The sequence below is a fragment of the Erinaceus europaeus genome, chromosome 1 (genome assembly GCF_950295315.1).
Source record: "Erinaceus europaeus chromosome 1, mEriEur2.1, whole genome shotgun sequence".
Taxonomy (NCBI): domain Eukaryota; kingdom Metazoa; phylum Chordata; class Mammalia; order Eulipotyphla; family Erinaceidae; genus Erinaceus; species Erinaceus europaeus.
The window spans coordinates 123,927,080-123,947,780 of NC_080162.1; the positions used below are offsets into that span (position 1 = coordinate 123,927,080).

Consider the following 20,701-nt stretch of genomic DNA (forward strand, 5'->3'; position numbering starts at 1 on the left):
TGATGGCTTTATAATATAGTTTAAGGTCTGGGAGTGTGATGCCTCCATTTCTGTTTCCTTTCCTTAAGATTATTTTGGCAATTCTAGGTGTTTTCAGGTTCCAGATAAATGATTGTAGTGTTTGTTCTATTCTCTTAAAGAAGCTTGGTGGAACTTTGATGGGTATTGCATTAAATTTGTATATGGCTCTGGGGAGAATATTCATTTTGATGATATTTATTCTTCCAATCCATGAGCATGGGATATTTTTCCATTTCTTGATATCAGTTTCTATTTCCTTGAGTAGCGACTCATAGTTTTCAGTATAGAAGTCTTTCACGTCTTTGGTCAACTTTATTCCTAGGTATTTGATTGATTTTGCTGAAACAGTAAATGGGAGTGATTTCTGGATGTCTTCTTCTTCAGATTTTGTGTTTGCATAAAGAAATTCCACTGATTTTTATACATTGATTTTGTAGCCTGATACCTTTCTATATTGCCTAATAACTTCCAGTAATTTTCTGCTGGATTCTTTAGGTTTTTCTATGTATACTATCATGTCATCTGCAAATAGTGAGAGCTTGACTTCTTCCCTTCCAATATGTATTCCTTTGATTTCTTTCTCTTGCCTGATTGCTATGGCAAGAACTTCCAATACTATATTTAAAAGTAATGGTGACAGTAGACAGCTCTGTCTAGTCCCTGATGTGAGGGGGAATGCTTTCAGCTTCTGTTCATTGAGTATGATGTTGGCTGTAGGTTTGCTATATATAGACTCCACTATCTTGAGGAATATCCCATATATTCCCATTTTTGTAGAGTTTTGAGCATGAATGGGTGTTGGATTTTGTCAAAGGCTTTCTCTGCATCTATTGAAATAATCATGTGGTTTTTGGCTTTGTTTTTATTGATGTGGTAAATGACATTGATTGACTTATGGATGTTGAACTAGCCTCCTTGCATTCCTGGGATGAATCCCACTTGGTCGTGATGAACCATCTTTTTGATATGTCGCTGTATCCGGTTGGCCAAGATCTTGTTTAATATTTTGGCATCTATGTTCATCAGAGATACTGGTCTGTAGTTTTCCTTTTTTGTTCTGTCCCTATAAGCTTTTGGTATCAGGCTGATGTTGACTTCATAGAAGGTGGAAGGGAGTATTCCTGTTTCTTCAATCTTATGGAAAAGCTTAAGAACTATGGGTACTAACTGTTTCCTGAGTTTTGTAGAATTCATTTGTGAAGTCATCTAGTCCAGGACTTTTGTTGTTGGGGAGGTTATTAATAATGGTTTCAATTTCTTTGTCTGTGATTATTGCATTTAGATTTTGTAGTTCTTCTTGGTTCAGTTTTGGAAGAGCATATGCTTCTAGGAATTGTTCCATTTCTTCCAGATTCTCTACCTTCGTGGCGTATAGTTCTTTATAGAAATTTCGCAGGATTCTCTGGATTTCTGTGTTGTCAGCTGTGATATCTCCTCCATCATTTATAATTCTATTGATTTGAGTCTTCTCTCTTTTTTGTTTGGTGAGTCTGGCTAGGGGTTTGTCAATTTTGTTTAATCTTTCAAAGTACCAACATTTGGCTTCATTGATCTTTGGTATGGTTCTTTTATTTTCGATGTTGTTTATTTCTGCTCTAAGTTTAGTGATTTCTGTCCTTCTGGATGCTTTAGGGTTCCTTTGTTCCTCTTCCTCTAAGTCCTTGAGGTGTGCAGTAAGGTCGTTCATTTGAGCTTCTTCTTGGTGTTTAATATGTGATTGTATGGCTATAAGTTTCCCTCTCAGTACTTCTTTAGCTGTCTCCCAAATATTTTGATAGGTTGTGTCTTCATTTTCATTTGTTTCCAGGAACATTTGAATTTCCTGCTTGAGTGAATCTCTGACCCAGTGGTTCTTAAGGAGTATGTTGTTTAGTTTCCAAATTCTGTGACTTTTAATAATTGTCTGTTTGTTGTTAAATGTTAGTTTTACTCCACTGTGGTCTGAGAAGATACTTGGGATGATTTCAATGTTCTTGAATTTATTGATGTTGTTTTTGTGGCCTAACATGTGGTCTATCCTTGAGTATGTATTATGTGGATTTGAAAAGAAGGTGTATTTCAGTTTTTTGGGGTGAAGGACTCTGAAAATGTCCAAGAGGTCTAGTCTGTCAATCTCTTCATTGAATTCTCTTGTATCTTTGTTGGTTCTCTGCTTTGTTGATCTGTCTAAGTGTGAGTGTGGGGTTTGAAGTCTCCCACTATTACTGTATTACTATTGATGTATTTTTGTAATTCTTTCAGTAAGTACTTGACGTATTTAGATGGTTCCTCATTGGGTGCATAGATGTTAATGACTGTTAAGTCTTCTTGGCTGATTGATCCTCTAATCATTATGTAGTGTCCTTGCCTATCTTTTATTTATTTAATTTAAAATCTATCATATCTAAGATGAGAATGGCTGTTCCTGCCCTTTTTTGTGGTCTGTTAGCCTGTATGATAGTTTTCCATCCTTTCACTTTAAGTCTGTGTTTATCTTGTTGTGTTATATGGGATTCTTGCAAGCAGCATATGGTTGGGTTATGTTTTCTGATCCATCCCCCCACTCTGTGCCTTTTGATGGGTGAGTTTAGGCCATTGACATTTATTGATATTATGGATTTAATGTATTGTAGTGCCATTGTTGAAAAAAAATTTTTTTTGTTTGCTCTGATATATTGCCAGTATTATAGTGATGTTCTTGTTTATAAGAGGTCTTTTAGAACCTCTTTCAGGGCCAGTTTGGTGATGGTTGCCTCCTTTAACTGTTGTTTGTCTAAGAAGATTTTGATCCCTCCATCTAGTTTCAATGAAAGTCTAGCAGGATATATTATCCTTGGTTGAAACCCTTTTTCATTCTGGGCTCAATAGATATCATGCCATTCTCTTCTAGCTTTTAGAGTTTGAGTGCAGAAATCTGCAGATATTCTTATGGGTTTTCCCTTGTATGTGACTTTTTGTTTCTGTTTTGCAGCCTTTAGGATCCCTTCTTTATCCTTACTACTTATCATTGTGACTATGATGTGTCTTGGTGGCTTCAGGTCTGGGTTGATTCTGTTTGGTACTCTCTGGGCCTCTTGAATCTTGATGTCCTTTCTGTTATTCAGTTCTGGGAAGTTTTCTTCTATTATTTCCTCTAGAATGTTTGCTTCCCCTTCCTCTCTTCCTCTGGCAGGCCAATTATGCGAATGTTACTTCTTTTGAGATCATCCCATATGTCTCTGTTGTTGTTTTCAGTGTCTCTCAATCTCTTTTTAAGCTCTTTCACCTCTTTCTTCGTTTTCTCTAACTCATCCTCTGTCTGACTAATTCTGTTTTCTGCTTCTGTTAGTCTTCTTTCCCTTCCCTCAGCTTCCTTCCTCGGTTCAGCTATTTCAGCTTTCAGTTCTCTAATTGCCTCAAGATAATCAGTATTTTCCTTGTGGGTCTCAACTTTCGTTTCCCTAATACTGCCATTCCTTTCCTCCAATGTTGTTTTCATTTCTGTGATTAATAAGTTTATTAATGCTTGCATACTTTTCTTATCTATGGTTACTTCTGGCTGATTTGTAGTTTCTTCTGGGCTCTTGTCTTCATTCATTGGAGTAGCAGTTTTATTTGTTTTTGATCTACCCATTTTTTTGATTTATGTGTTTCTTCTTTTATGCTCTGTTGTTCCTCAGTTGTTGTGTGTTGAGTACAAGCAACACTGTACTAAATACCTTTATGACAAATGCAATCACTAACCTCAGGAATTACAGTAGCAACTGAAGCAAGTATTGAAGCAGTTTAATCTACCAGTTAGCCAAACAATTTCTCTAGTCTGTGAAAAAATAGTAACCAAATACCAGTGAAGAAGAAAGAGAAAAGAAAGAAGGGATAGCAAGAATAGATAGATATGCAAATCTACTATCCACTGTATATTCTAGGAGTAACAAGAGGGGAAAGGGGAAAGAGCAGAGATACACACATAGAGAGTCCACTCTGAGTCAGATTTCTTCCCCAAAATAATTCACAAATTCAGAAAGTCAAAGAAGAAGGAAGGAAAAAGTGTATGACAAGATTAAAAAAAAAAGATAAAGAAAAAAGAGACAAGTGAGAGGAAAGGGAAAAGAGCTGTAATTAAAGAGCAGTGAAAAGAAAAAAAACCCCTCAGGACTAGACAAGGATGGCTGAAATAGACAGTTATGCAAATCTACTATCCACTGTATATTCTAGGGGTGGCTAAAGGAGGAAGGGAAGTTGAGCAGAGACACTCGCAGTGAGAGTCCACACTGAGTCAGAATTCTTCCCCAAAATCATTCCCAAATGTGTATCAGTGAATTCAGAAAAGTACAATGTTTGGTGGTGTGGGGGCTGGGGCCCGTGGCTTTGGAAGCTGTAGGATTAAGGATGAAAGGATGACAAGAATGAGAAAAAGAAGAAAAAAAAGAAAGAGAGAGAAAAAAGAAATAGATAAGAAAAAGAACAGTCATAAAAGAGCAGTGAAAGGAAAGATTATTTATTTATTTTTAATTATTTAATTAGCTATGCGGGGTGAGGTGGGGGGGTTTGCTACTTATAAAGAAAAAAAAAGGCCAGAGGTTTCAGAAGGGTATAGACTTAGAATGAATGATACTCCCTGGTGGGACAGGAATTTGGTAAAGACAGAAGCTCAGCAGGGGAGCCTGCTAGGAGCTGGTCCCCAGGGACTGGTTATAGGGGGGTGGGGAGGGGGAGGAGGTGTGCTTTATAATTAAATGGAAAAAAAATTCTCCCTTTTTTTCTACTCTATTTCTTAACCCAAATTAAGTTATAGTCACCTCCTTGGTGTTACCGCTAGGACCCCTTATTGACTGGCCTACTAATGGCAGAAAATCCTACCATTTCCAGAAGATGTGGTCATAGCTCAAGCTACTAGCAGCTTCTCAGTCCGCCATCTTCCAGGAACCCCCCTCCCTTAAATTTTATATATTTTAAAATCAACATTTAATTTTTTCCTTTTTATATTTCTGAAAAGGAGATGAGTCTAATACCTGTTGATCTGTTTAAAGTCTGCTAGCAGGATGACCTTTTTTTTAACTTTTTGATATATGTTATAATTAATTATAATATGATAAAAGTTGGAATCGTTACTGATAATTTTGTCATTTGAAGGATGCAGGGCAGAGGTAGATAGCATAATGGTTGTGCAAAGAGACTCTCATGCCTCCTAGTGAACCTGAGCTGGTAGTTTGTAACTTCTCTCAAGCTTTGGAACTTATGCTATAAGCAAAATCTACCCAGATTTTGCTAATAAGATATAATTTCAAGGAACATATTCTTCTTTTTTAAAATTTTTTATTTATAAAGAGGAAACATTGACTAACCCATAGGATAGGAGAGGTACAACTCCACACAATTCCCATCAACAGAACTCTGTATGCCTTCCCTTCCTTGATAGCTTTCCTGTTCTTTAACCCTCTGGGAGTATGGACCCAAGGTCATTGTGGGATGCAGAAGGTAGAATGTCTGGCTTCTGTAATTGCTTCCCTGCTGAACATGGGCATTGACAGGCCGATCCATACTTTCTCTTTCCCTAGTGGGGAAGGGCTCTGGCAAAGTGGAGCTCTAGGACATATTGGTGGGGTTGTCTGTCCAGGGAAGTCTGATGGGCAACATGCTAGCATCTGGAACCTGGTGGTTGAAAAGAGAGTTAACTCAAGCCCTTGACTCCCCACTTGCAGGGGTGTCACTTCTGCAGGGGTGAAGCAGGTTTGCAAGTGTCTATCTTTCTCTCCCCCTTTGTGTCTTCCCCTCCTCTCTCCATTTCTCTCTGTCCTTCCAACAATAATGACTACAATAAAACAATAAGGGGAACAAAAGGAATAAATAAATATTCAAAAAATTAAAAAAAAAAGAAGAGAGTTAACATACAAAGCCAAACAAATTGTTGACCAATCATGGACCTAAAGGCTAGAATAGTGCAGATGAAGAGTTGGGGGGTCCTCCATTTTGTAGATAGCTAGTAGGCATATTTTAGTTATATTCTAAAGGACCAGTGACGATACTAGTTTTTGTTTCTTTTTCTTTTTGTCCCTGAGCCTCTAATCTGATATGCCAGTGGATCCAAGTTATTGTCTGGGGAGATGATGTCATGGCTGGGAAAAGGACCAGAAAGCTGGATTAGGGAAGAGAGTAGCTCCCTAAAATGAGAAAGGTATATAAATATTGTTGACTGTAAACCCCATCAATTTGATGTGATTTGGGGCCCATATTCAACTTAGGAGCCTATGTGACCTCTGCATCTCTGTAGATTTGAGCTCACATTCTGTGGCTATCAGTAGGAACATTCCAAGCTGCCCCAATTTCAGGACCCATCTTCCTCAGGTGGAACATAGAGTGTATTGTCCATCCTCCCTTCGGAGGATGTAACATTCTCTACCATTGTTGATTCACATTGAGGGCAAGATCCTATGGGGGCCAACAAGGAGTCTGTTTTGTTGTTCATGATAGAGATGACTGGTAATATTGGGGATAGGGATTTATTCGAAGTCTAGGCCCATCATGTCTATTTGGGAATCTCAGGACTTCCTGACTAGGGCCCCAGCTGATTAGGTGGCCTGATAGTGACTAAAGAGTAATCATTAAAGTATGCCAGTCTCTTGTCCTTATTCAGCTTTTGCAGTCCTTGCTTCGATAAAGTTAGCTTTGGAGTGAGTGAGAGAACTACAATAGGAAGCATGTGAGGAGGTATCTAAGTCTAAGTAGACACTGTTTCATTATGAACTTGATATTAACTCACTACAGAGTATTGTGTACTTTTGCTTTCAGGTATATATTTTGCCCTAATTTTTAGATGCATGTGAACATATTCTCTATGTCATGGGACCTGGTCTATATCTAGGTTTTGGGACTTTGTTAGGAAGTGAACCACCTAGAATGGAATTAAAGTATCCTATGAAATGAAAGGTCTCACCTGAGTAATGAGGCTGAAGGGTTGACATTGCATGCCTGATGTCTCTGGAAACAGTCTGAAGTGAAGCATGCTGAGGTGGTAATACTCATCATGTTGATTAGGTTGGGATCAGCAGATGTACTATCATTTGACAGGAAAGTGAGCCTCATCCTAGAGGACTGGGGGATATATAGGCTCTATAGAGGAAGTAGGAAGTTCCTGCTGTTTTAAGGTTTAAGAAGCTAATAGATTTAGTTATTGCTATAATTAGATTATTTGGCAGTTGGGTTAATTTTGAAAAATCCCACTGTTAGGATTTCCTCTGTCATACACAACATCACCATAGTTTATGTCCTTTGACATTATTTGTCTATAGCTGTGCCACTGGTTGCTTCTGTTCTCCCTGGTCTAAGCTTTTAAAAGAGTCAGCATATCAAAGACTCAGCCTATGTATTAAAAAGACTCAATCTGTGCTTTAAAAAGTTTGTGACATTCAATCAATTTTCCCCCTCTTATATTAATTAAATAGTTATTTATACGACTACAAATTAATAGGCGTGTACATAAACACTATTCCCACCACAAAAAGACTGTGTCCTAGCCCATCTCCCTTCCACGCCCCCCACTGGTAATTGATTCACTGCTCCTTTCTCCCATTGCTTTCTGGTTAACACTAATTTAAGTATACTATCTAAAAGATATAGATCCACTTAGATAAATCCTAGTACATTCTTTGTTATGAAGAGTAATACAGCCTTTAAAATAAAGTTGTAGGAAATTATCCCCCAGAGAGAGAGAGAATTACAGTCTTCTGTTTTCAGTTGGGTGTTATGGAGTCCTTGGGGTATATCCTTAGGAGAGGAATTACTAGGTCATATGGAAGGTCCATGTCTAGCCTTGTGAGAGTTCTCCAGACTGCTCTCCACAGAGATTGGACCAATTTATATTCCCACTAGCAGTGCAGGAGGGTTCTTCTGTCCCCACAGCCTCTCCAGCATTTATGCTGCTGAAGGAACATACTCTTCTTTGATTATAAAAAATGTATCTTAGGCTGGAGATATAGCACAATGGTTATGCAAAATAATCTGATACCTGAGGCTCTGAGGGTCCAGGTTCAATCCCCAGCATTAACCATTAGCTAGAGCTGAGCAGTGCTCTAGTCTTTCTCTCTGTGTCTTTCTCTTACATTAAAGTGACTATAAATGAATTGATTAATTATTTCCATGTCATCTCCTGTATAACTGAAAAACTATTCATTCTATGAAGCAGCTATTCAAGTGTAACTGTATTCTTTTGTAGGGCTCCCTGGACTGACACCAAGAACTTCATTTTATTTTTCTTTCTGTTTTTTAGGCAGAGCTTATAGTGTTGCTGGGGATAGACCTTCAGTTTCTTATTCCGATGAGAAAGATATACACATTTTAGAAAGAATGCTACAACACATCTATCCTTACTTTTTGCCTCCTCCTGATTACCCCTGAAACAGCTGGAATAATGTAACAGTAATTCACAATTCTCCGCTGGATAACTACAGAGCATTCTTCATTATTCAGAGTTTAGCCAGTGCCAGTCGTGTTATTGAAGTAGTAATTGAATTTGGTGAACCCTCTGTGGTCAAGATAGCAAAACAGTGCCTGCAAGAACCAGGCAGTCTAGTTAAGATGAATACATTTCCCACAATAATGAACTCTCAAACTAATCTCAGTAGCACACAGCCAAAAGGAAATACTCTTTGGTGATTTGACTTATGACACCAAGCATTTTTAGAGTGGAGCCCATAAAAATCATGATATTGTATATCTGTAAGGAAGATTGGAGGAAAATTTATTCCCAGAAATCTTCAAAACTCTTTAATAATCTTGTCAGGCACAGACACTTATATAACATATGATTAATAATAATAATAACAGCAAAATCCTAGGTGGCTAATGATGTTCTTGCCACATTGTTGAATTGACTCTTGTGTGGTAAAAGGACCCTCCCCTCCACTCCCCAGTTTTTTCAGTAAAGTGTGCCTTATAGTGCAGTAAACAGCAATTAAATGCTTTCAAAAATTCACACTCACAGCATGAGCTTGACAAGCTTAATACTTTTTCAATTTTTTTGGTCAAAAAAAGATTTATAGTTTGTGAAAAGAGCAAAAATAAAGACTGTTGGAGTTGTTTTGGTTGCTGAAAATAAAGCTGGCCTTAGTGACTGCAGCACTGTAAAAAGGGTTTGGCTCTGAGATCAACTGACTGACCCCTGACCTGAGTTTGTATTCTACCTCCTTTACTTTACTTACTGAGTCCTTAATAAGCCATTGTTTTTTGTTTTTTAGCTTCTTTGTTTTCCGGTATAAAAATGAGGACAATAATGTCTACGCAGGGAGTTGGGCTGTAGTGCAGCAGGTTAAGTGCAGGTGGCACAAAGCGCAAGGAAACGCATAAGGATCCCGGTTCGAACCCCCGGCTCCCCACCTTCAGGGGAGTCGCTTTACAAGAGGTGAAGTAGGTCTGCAGGTGTCTGTTTTCTCTCCCCTCTGTCTTCCCCTCCTCTCTCCATTTCTCTCTGTCCTATCCAACAATGACAACATCAATAACAACAATAATAACTACAGCAATAAAACAACAAGGACAACAAAAGGGAATAAATAAAAAATAATAGTGTCTACCCAAACAAAGGGCAGTGCTTACCTCTACTGGATACTTATTAGCAGTGGTCATTTGCGTTCCTACTATGTGCCTATGCTTATGAACACGTATAACTAAATTTGGTTGATACACAGTATCACCAAAGAGTCTCTGTTTGCCTGGGACTATTTTGTTTCTACAACTCAACGTCCTGGGTCCCAGGAACCATTTTGATCTAAAATAAACTAGGGTGGTTTGTGACTCTAATATTATGGCTTCATCTTACAGGTGGAATAACTCAGAGTGAGTGTGCAAATTGCCCAGTATCTAACAGCTGGGGGGAAAGAAGGTCTGGTATTCAAACCCAGAATTGAATAATTTCTAAGTCAGAACTCTGCCAACTCTACACTCTGCTCAGCAAATGTTTATTTCCTCACTGTATTACTAGAAAGTTCTGGACTTCGAAAATATTTGTGGTTCAGATCACATTTCTTCAACTGTTTTTCATTAAAATTTCAGGAGTGAGTGTGTGTGTGTGTGTGTGTGTGTGTGCGTGTGCGTGTATGTGTGTGCGCTAGAGATAGGGGTGAGAGTCAGAATGCCCTCTATGTAATAGTAATAATAAAAATAAAAACATACAAGAATAAAATTAATTTCAAAGAAATCTTTTTAAAAAAGAATTTATTTATTCATGAGAAAGATAGGAAAGAAAGAAAAACCAGACAACACTCTGGTATATGTGCTGCTGGGGGTTGTACTTGGGACCTGATGGTTGAGAATCCAATGTATTATCCACTGTGCCACCTCCCAGATCACAATTTCAAAGAACTCCTGAGAATGCATTCATCAGTCCATTATTTATTTAACTGTGAGGTCCTGCATTGTTCCAGGCAATGGGGCAGATGCAAATTAGATTGAGTTGCTAACTCTACAGAATTGGTTATAAAGTGGTATGAAAACTATGACACAGAGGCAAGCCTTACATGTTTGAGTCTCTCCACCTACATTATAATCCCCACCACCCCTAACAAACTGTCTCCAGTCACACCGATTTTCCTTATTGCTGCATTGAGCTTTTATTGATAACAACCTTTTTGCAAAGGTGTTTTGACTCCCTGGAAAATTATTTTCGCTAACTTTGCTCTTTCAGATATATGAAGAATTTCCTCCTGAGAAATGAAACAGTATTCAGTATTTCTTCTTTAGTGACTACTTTTTGTCTGCCTTTGTGAAAAGAATCATAAATTTTAGGGATAGGAGGCAAATGACTTCATTTTATGTTTTATTTTATTGATGGCTATAATATAATAATTATAATATAATTATATAATATAATATAACTCAAAACAAGGCCAGTGACACAGGAATAGTCAGTATTTTTTGAATGAATAAAATAAACGAATTAATAAATGCTTTGGACCCTGAAGGGACAAATCATTTTGCAAGACTAAATAAAGCTGCAAGGAAACTGCTACAGGGATACATACGTGTGTGTGTGTGTTTATCCTTACATTTTACTGTCCTAGTTATGAAAGCAACTATATTTTTAGTTTTAAAATTATTAAAGAAGGGAGTCGGGCTGTAGCGCAGCGGGTTAAGCGCAGGTGGTGCAAAGCACAAGGACCGGCATGAGGATCCCGGTTCGAACCCCGGTTCCCCACCTGCAGGGGAGTTGCTTCACAGGCGGTGAAGCAGGTCTGCAGGTGTCTATCTTTCTCTCCTCCTCTCTGTCTTCTCCTCCTCTCTCCATCTCTCTCTGTCCTATCCAACAACGACAACAACAATAATAACTACAACAATAAAACAACAAGGGCAACAAAAGGGAATAAAAAAATTATTAAAGAAATCACAAAAGAAAAAAAAGACCTAAGACCAATTTGATATAATTAATAATATTTCTCAGGACATCTTCAACTACTTCATATATCATATTCATGAATACTTTTGAGCAAAAACAGAAGACTGTAATTCTCTTTCTCTCTGGGGAATAATTTCCTACAACTTCATTTTAAAGGCTGTATTAGTCTTCATAAAAAGAATGTACTAGGATTTATTTAACTAGATCTATATCTTTTAGATAGTGTGCTTAAATTAGTGTTAACCAGAAAGCAATGGGAGAAAGGAGTGGTGAATCAGTTATCAGTGGTCAACCCAATGGTGAAGGCTATAATTGTACTTTTAGTGGTGAATGATGGTAAAGCTTTTATTTATTCACTTTTTATGTTTTTGTTAGCAATTTAAGGCTTTTATAAAGATTAACACAATGCTATTTCAGTAAACACTTATTCAAATCATTTAAAGTATATATTATGATTAGAAATGGAGGTTTGAATTAACAGTGTGGAGAATAGTTTCAAGTCTTGGTAAAAGAGATCACCTAACTCAGTAAGAGCTGTTTTCTAGTTTCCCTTCTGATAAGAAATTGTAAGCTCCTTAAAAAAACCCACTTGACTAATGATGAACCTAAATGCTGGAATCTCCCAGAGGGATAAAGAATAAATAGGAAAGCTATCAGGAGAGGGGATAGGATACAGAGTTCTGGTGGTGAGAATTGTGTGGAGTTGTACCCCTCTTATCCTATGGTTTTTGTCAATGTTTCCTTTTTATAAGTAAAAATTTAAAAAAAAACCACTTGACTTTTAATAGACTATCACTGTGTGTCTGACTTAATGCATATACTTAAATTTTACTTTTTATTTATATCTTCAGCAAACAACTTTAAGTTACAAATATAATAGTCACACACCAATAAAGATAATGTTTATTTAGTGATGTCTAACAAGAACAGAAAGTAAAAAGAACATTTTACATAATTTATGTCGATATAAATAACTGAGAAAAGCAAAACACACTTGGTGATATTATAAGAATGTATTTTCTTTAGTCTGCATCCTATCTTGTAGCCTGGCAAATCAGACACATATATATATTTCTACACATACATCTTGCTTGTGAGTCTGCATAACTATGATCCAAGAATTCTGGACATGCCTACAATAATTATAACCCTTGAAAAAATTGTGCTATTTTATCACAAGTAGTTGTGGAGTTATGGCTATTTTGTTCTGTGTGTGTGTGTGTGTGTGTGTGTGTACATATGTGTGTGTATGTGTGCATGCACACAAGCTATGAACTTAGATTCAAACCATGCTTTCTAAACCCCCAGTCAAGATTTTTTGCCCATTTTTTCCCCAAATTTCTACTTGAGGCATATTTAAAGGTCATCAAAGTTTATAGTCAGGTGCTTGGACCTCAGTCTGCTCATCAGTAAGAAGAGAGGCACTCTGCTGATATGCTCTGATTTTTGTGAACTGAAAAAACTAGCAAGCTTAAGCAGTTAAGCAGATACCAGTACATGAGGACTAGCCAGGCCCATCATCTCTGTATTACCAGGAATCTTCTGTTAGCTTCTTTCTATCGGAAAGAAATCCAATTTTTAATGGATTATGTTCATGACACCAGTCCACTTAACCGACATTCCTTTACTGTAGGTATGCTCTGTTTTCTATTGTGAAACTAAGCAGAAAACCAACTTCTTTGGATTTCAGTTAAAGAGCTACATATTTTCTCAGATTTTACCCTTGGGAATTTATAGTTGATTTACTCAAAAAAGAGAGCTCAGCAGAAACTCCTTAAGTCAAATCTTAATATATGGTGGAAACATTTCAATTGCAACATTTTCAGTATGGTTCTGAACTTCACTGTGTTGTTTCCTCCAATAATATTCTCTTGAGATATGAAACATTATAAGGTGACTGTAACAATGTAACACCTATATCTGATTGCTTAACTTTATAGAACTTTTCATTTGCGGAAAACACAACAGAAAAGTTAGTCATCCTAAAGCTACATCCTGAGCTTACTTGGGTTTTATGATTACAGTTAATCTTATGTTTCTCTAAAAAAGGCAGACATAACTGGTCTCATAGAACCACAGAGGGGGAAACACAGGAATAGGGTGAAAAAGTAATTGTTCATAATGTTTATGCTTATTTGATGATGGTCATTCAGTAGCTAGCTACGGTTTTCCTCTGTAGCAGTGCTTCTCAAGGTGCACGTTTCATTCCCCCTCTGCTGGTCTTTGGCTTTAATTCCTGTAGGAAGGCATCATTGTTCTGTGGACAGTTGGAATGACAAGTGCAGGTCCGGATCAACATCACTGAATTCTGGATGACTTTTCCTGGTGAACACTCAAAATCCACTTTCATGGTTCTGGTGTTGTGGGGGGTACAGCATCGACCATCATTGCAGATTCCACAGAACCTGGGTTTGTAGGTATTCAGGCTTGTGCAGTTCTCAAAATGCAGGTAAATGGCTTTGGGTGACTTAGTGGTCCGGAGACACTTTTTTCCTTTCTAAGAAGTAAAGGATTGATGAGTGCAATGGCTATAGTTCTTCTGAATCACTATATTTCTAGAGGTAGGGAATTTACTTTCCCAGAATATCTGGTTGCTTAGGATGACCTAGTACCAAACTTACATCCAACGTTATAAAACTCAATGGCTTTTTTTTTTTTTTTAATTTTGCTCTTCACACAAGGATAGCTCTTTACTAGTAGTGGCATTCACATTTGTTGCTGTCTAGAAGGTGGAAACAGTGCCTAATTATGCACAGCCATCTTTCCTTGAGCAGTAAGTATATAGATAAAGGCAAATAAGGAGACCCACTAGGTATTATTTTTTCACTATAGCTCCATTCCTTTCTGGTTCTTGCTAATGTGAGGATAGCAACACTGGCATACCACTGTGTGCTACCTCTTCACTATTGCTACAGCTTCCAAACCCTATTTTTTCAAGTTATGTGACAGACTTTGCTATGCTTTTAATCAACACTCTACTAAGTGTGATAAAGAAGAAAAAAAATCTAGTATCATTTCAAGACTACTAGTGTTTCAAATACTCTTTATATATTATTTTAACCTTTTTAACAACATTTAATTGTGCAAAGAACAATTACTAACATAAGGAACAACTGTCCAAGTTTTATAATGAATAAGTGGGGCCTCACTAAAGTGATAAAAGTCATATTTGCATTTGATGTACAGGTCCTTCTTTTTATTATATTGTGTTCTCAGAAAAGTCCAAACCAATGACATTTATTTTTTATAAAAAAAAACAAGTAGAACTAAGTGGGGAATTTATTCACTATTTCACTAGTATCAGTTGATGAGGGAACCCAATATTGGTAAACCAGCAAGGAATTTAATATATTTTTATTTACCACTTAGGTTTCTTCACCTGCTGATTTGCTGAAGTTTTCCTCTGCTTTTGACCTTCCTAGGCAGGATTGCAGTTTGTGGCATGATGAGACATGAAATTCTCTTAAATCCATGACTCTCAAATCAGTACAAGTTTTTTTAAAACAAGTGTTTAGAGCTTGCACCTAGAGTTTTTGATTTAGTAAGTTTGATTTGGATTCCAATATTTGGCATTTTTAACACACACTTAGCAAGTGCTACTAGTCTGAGAACCATATTGCCTCATACTTAAGAAGTTTTTTTTTTTTTTTCTTTTCTAGATAGAGTGAGAGAGACTATAGCACTTGAATTTCCTTCAGTGTGGTAGGGACCAGGCTCCAGCCTGGTCCCCAACAGTGTAGCAAGGCAGAACACTAAGTGGGCTACTTCACTGTTCCCATTTAAGAATATCTTTAAAAAAAATTTTATTATGTAATTTCCCTTTTGTTATCAGTTTTTGTTGTTATTGTTGTTGGGTAGGACAGAGAGAAATGGAGAGAGGAGGGGAAGACAGAGAGGGGGAGAGAAAGATAGACACCTGCAGACCTGCTTCACAGCCTGTGAAGGGACTCCCTGCAGGTGGGGAGCTGGGGGCTCGAACCGGGATCCTTACGCCAGTCTTTGCACTTTGCGCCACATGCACTTAACCTGCTGCGCCACTGCCCGGCTCCCTAAGAATATCTTATTGGTAAGGATGCATGACTATTATGCTAGCATTTCCCTAAGTTTTAAACAAAATTTCTTAAATCTTTGTTAGATATGTAAATATATATTTACACTGTAATAATTTGTTGTTGTTGTTGCTGGAACCTCATTCCTGCATCATGATTCTATCTACTGAATCCTATAAATAAATATCATAAATGTGATATTTCCCAATATCAAATTGGGAACATATTACAAAAATAAGTAAAAATCATGGTAAAATAAATACTCAAAAATTTTAGAGGAATAAATGGGCTTAAGGAGTTATTGTTTCCTTGAAATTAAGAGGTTTCTTGTTTCTCTTTTTTCATATATAATACTTAATCATACTTGCCAACATCCCCAAAATGGTATAATTTAGAAAAATCCCCCCCCCCAAAAGATATTACGGCAAGACATTTTCCTCTTCTCAAAAAGAAAAAAAAAAAAGAAAAATCCCTTGGTGTATGAGAGAGAAAGAGAGAAAAGAGAGAGAGAGAGAGAGAGAGAGAGAGAGCTTGCTTTATATTAGAACTGCTCTCAATAGAAGGAACTACAGCTGCTTGGTTATAATTTTTAGGGTAATGTGTTCCTAGAAACAATGTTAAGATAGATTTTAAAAAGTAACACAGCTAAGCAATCATATACTTACTAATATCATTATAGAATCTTTTATTTTGCCAACAGGAATTTTTAGTAATGGTGCCTAATGCTAGCAGGGTAATCTATGTCCAGCAGTTTGAGATTTCAGTCTGTTTAATCTTCAAAACAGCTTTGAGGTAGGTAGTGCTAGTGGGCCCATTATATGTGAAGGAATTGTTTTTGAGTTTGACAACATTACCCAAGATTATATAGCTAGTTTATATGAGAATCCAGCATTGAAAGCTGCATTGTTGAATATCAGAGTTATACCCTTAAACATAAGATGATATTGCCTCAGTCTAAAGGTACAGTGTTCATTGTTAGGGAATAGATTATTTTTTGATTAGAGGTTTGCACAAGGGTTCGATTTAGTTATTATTTTTGTCTGATCAAGGACTCTTAGAACAAGTCCTGTGATATCATCAGGAACCAACCAGAGCTTCCGTGTTAACGCAATGAGTTTCTACAATTCCAGCAAAAAAGGAAAGGAATATGTTATTTCCTTTGGCACACATCACTTCATGCTGGCAAATGTACTATTCCCACTGGGCTTTTAAAAATACTGAAAACAATTCCAGATACCCAGTCACTGATTCATCAACATTAGTTTACCAAGCAGAAAATACAGGCAGGATGTTGGGAGCTAAGGTACATATAAAACAGATATGGTTACTACTCTATTGTTTTCTGCAGACTGAACATAAGGGGAGAAGGAAACCGAGGTAAAAAATGACTTCTCCCAAGTCAACTATTCTCAACAACTGGGTAGCTAGTCCTAGTTTTCTCCAGCAATAGAGTATTATTATTATGGATTGTTCTCAACTGAGAAAATGAATACAGTAGCCTTGCTCCTTTATGCTATGAATTAGTTGGGATATTTCAATACATTAAAGAAAAAAGAAGACAAACTCATGTACTTCAGAAATCTCTTTTTCCTTTTCTCTGGTATTTACTTCCAGCTAGAGCTGATCTGTAAATAGTGTTACAATGTCTTTCTAAAGCCCAGATTCCAACAGAGCAAGGATACCCCTGTGAGGGCAGCCTTCCTCCAGGATCCTACCATTTCCGTTGGTTGGTTGTGTTCCTGTCCACAGGGCCGGACCATGCAGAGTCGTGTCTGCTTTACCATCTCACACTGCTGGTTCTTGTTGGTGACTCGGGTAGAAATACCCATGCCACAGCTCTTAGAACATGCGCTCCACTCTGTAGTCTGTTCAATGCAGTTGACACCTGAGTCAGGGACTGTAACTCCTACAGTGACTTCTGACCTGTAGGCTATGAGAGGTAGAAGGAAAGAAAGATATCATGAGTTGTAGGGATCACAAAGTAGTTCTGTCATCAGAAACAGAGCCTTATCCAATTTGCTTTCAGTCCATAGAATAAGGATCATTACATTAATAAAAACCTAATATGTGGGACAATGTCTGCTACATTGTAGGACTTTAAACAATCCTTATGAATGATTGTCTAACTTGTACTTACAACCCATGTGCCCAATAGTAGATGAGTGGATAAAGAAGTTGTGGTCTGTATACAGAATGGAATACTATTCAACTCTGAAAAAGATGCAGTCTTCCATTTGCAACATCATGGGTGGAACTGGAAGGGACTGTAATAAGTGAAATCTTAAAAAGCAAAACAAATAGCCTATGGTGGATGTTGGACAGAAGTGCAGCCGCTTAAGCACAGGTGGTGCAAAGCACAAGGGCCCGCGTAAAGATCCCGGTTCAAGCCCCCATCTCCCCACCTGCAGGGGAGTCACTTCACAGGTGTGAAGCAGGTCTGCAGGTGTCTCTCTTTCTCTCCCCTCACTCCCGTCTTCTCCTCTCTCCATTTCTCTCTGTCCTATCCAACAATGACATTAATAACAACAAAAATAACTATAACAATAAAACAACAATGGCAACAAAAGGGTATAAATAGATAAAATATTTAAATATTAAAAAAACAAAGATCCTATGGTTTCACTTACAGTAGGGTATAGAGAAACAAATCAAGGGTACAAAGTTAAAAGAATTAAGTTAATAGATTCTGACTGCAGTATAGAGGTCATTGAAGGAGTAACAAAGTGGGATTATAAGGGTGGAGGAAATTCAGTAGACTTCTGTGAAGATATATTGGTATTTTGGTGGTGTGTGTGGTGTGGTTAAATACACCAGGAAGAAGTATGGAATTATATTATTTTCAATAAATTTTATTTGTTTTATTAATGAGAAAGATAGGAGATAGGGGAAAGAGAGAGACAGAGAGAGAGAGATGGAGAGAGAGAGGACACCAGATATCACTCTGGTACATGTGCTACCAGGAATTGAATTCAGCACCTCATGCTTGAGAATCCAGTGCTTTGTCCACTGCACCACCTCCTGGACCACTGGAATTATATTTTTAATACTTATAGCTTCATAAACCAACCTTACCTTAATTCAAATTTTAAAAAGTGTAGGAAAAAGTCATTTAGAATAACCTTTTAGCTTTAGCATCAATTCTATGAACTATAGTTTTTAAGTATGCAATTTGGTATAAAAATGAACCAAGATAAAAATTTAATGTGGTGGAGAAGTAAAGATGACCAACTGAAAACAGTGGTAAGGGCTGGGTAGTGACACAGACAACTGAGCACACATGTTCCAAGGCCTGAGTTCAAGCCCCTGGTCCCCACCTGCAGGAGGAGAGCTTCACAAGTGATGAAGCAGTGCTGCTGGTGTTTCTATTTTTCTATCTACCTCCTCTTCTCAGTTTTTCTGTGTTCTATCAGATGAAATAAAGGGGAAAAAAAGAAAAGAAAAAAGAAGGAAAACATGGTTGCCAGGAGTAGAAGATTCATGCAGGTAATGAGTTCCAGTGATATCCTCAGTGGCAATAAAAAAATTAGTGTTGAAAGCAGTCTGGTGTCTAAGAGAGGTGGAACTGGTTATCTCAAGATTATTGGAGATAGATGCATGGGCTTTGATTATGAAGAGCTCTGTCTCAATATGTAGGATCCATGAATTGGGACTTCTCCATTTTTACATGGCAGTTTTCTTATCTTTACAACATGACTTATAATTTCTGAGTTCAAAATTTTTTTCTTTGCATATTTCCAGTATAATCTTTGAGAATATTTTCTCCTATATCTCAATGGATTTTTCCTAAAACTAATATGAAACAAAACAAAAACTATTTCCAAGATAAAACAAGAAGGAAAAAATCATGAAGCATCACATTATCCTACCCATAGAGTATGAATGATGCTATTTCTCTTACATCCATCTGTAGATGACTAGCATTCTACAAGGAAGAGTTTGGATCTGAGACCTCAGGAAGTGTATATGATGCAGAAGGAAAGGATGTTATTTTTACTTTTATCTTTCTAGAGGTAATAAGGGTCAAATGGGATGGACTAAAATGTGAACAGCAGCTAAGCAGTTAGACAAATGTGATTCCACTGGTCAGAAATACCATCAAATCTGTCAGGTTCTCTTGAGGGGAAATTCTACTCCTATTTCAACAACTTGGATAGAATTCAATACATTATATGCTTGATCTCAGTGAGTAACATGGAATCCACAAGTAAATGGCCAGGAACTGAGGTTAGTATCTTATGGCTAATTGAATAGGACACACATGCCTTCTGCTTGACTTTATCATCTCCTTTAGACACCTTCAAGTATCTTGAGTTTCTCACCTGGAAGAGTGAAGAAGTCTGGTGATGTGCCATTTAAGTCACAGATCCACTTTTCGCAACATTCTCCTGGCACTTTAATTTTTCTTGGAGCTGGGCATTCAGGGCCAGGCATAAGTACATCTTCATCACAGCGGGGCACACAGGCCACCTGCCCATCCTGACAGGTACACTGGAATTGGCAGTTTGGCTGGAATGTCTCTCCACTTCGGTAAATGATCCCAGCAAACACACAGTTATCTCCTTCTATAGCTAGAATATTGGAGAAACAGAGGAGAGAAAGAGAAAATCAAGAACACAGGAAACTATAACTTATAGCATATGTTCTAAGACCCAAGTCTTTTTTCTAGTTGAAGCAATCTGGTTTCTTATGTATTTCTAGTGGGATTATGTCCTCAGGGAGGCCCCCCAGAAAAAGCAGAGACGTTTAAGATCACCCAGTTCTGGAATGCATTTCACATTTGAAAAAAGAGGCCTTATAACTGTTGTTTCCAATGGGTAAGTCATTTTGCAAGAAGCTCCTGAGAGTCTCCTTAGAACTGAAAAAAAAAATTTAAATGTATGTTTTATTTTCCAACTTGGTTAACTGGTCAAATTGGGAAGGAAATTAGGATTCCTTGGTATTCGAGCATAATGAATTATTACTTGTATAGAGAAGAAAAGGCTAACTGGCTCTCCCAATACTTTATCCAGTAAGGCAGGAACAATCTTCAACTAAATGTTTGACAAGGACAGGTGGAAAATGACCCCAGATTGATTAAATTACACCAGGATGGGGATGGCTGTTTTGCCTACGTTTTATTTACAATTTAGACAGGGATTACCTAGTCTCCCCAGGAAGTCAGGGACTGCTTTGGATTTAATTGGTCAAATTGCAGGTGTAAAAATAACCATACAGGACTACAGTTGGGAGACTGAGTGCAGCAGAATTAAGCACACATTTTCATCACCCTCCAAATAAAACTCCCTTCAAA

The 20,701-nt window shown here is 37.4% G+C and overlaps 1 protein-coding gene across 1 annotated transcript in view; it reads right to left on the bottom strand.

The window, feature by feature from the left end:
* Positions 1–12,242: 12,242 nt before the first annotated feature.
* Positions 12,243–20,701, bottom strand: part of CCN3 (cellular communication network factor 3) — a 9,520-nt gene continuing 1,061 nt past the window's right edge. Inside the window, exons 3-5 of the mRNA XM_007526239.3 lie at positions 19,731–19,979; positions 17,127–17,341; positions 12,243–13,859 (exon numbers count right to left, since the gene is read on the bottom strand). Coding sequence (XP_007526301.1) covers positions 13,551–13,859; positions 17,127–17,341; positions 19,731–19,979 — 773 coding nt within the window. The 3' untranslated portion in view covers positions 12,243–13,550. The remainder of the gene's footprint in view (positions 13,860–17,126; positions 17,342–19,730; positions 19,980–20,701) is intronic.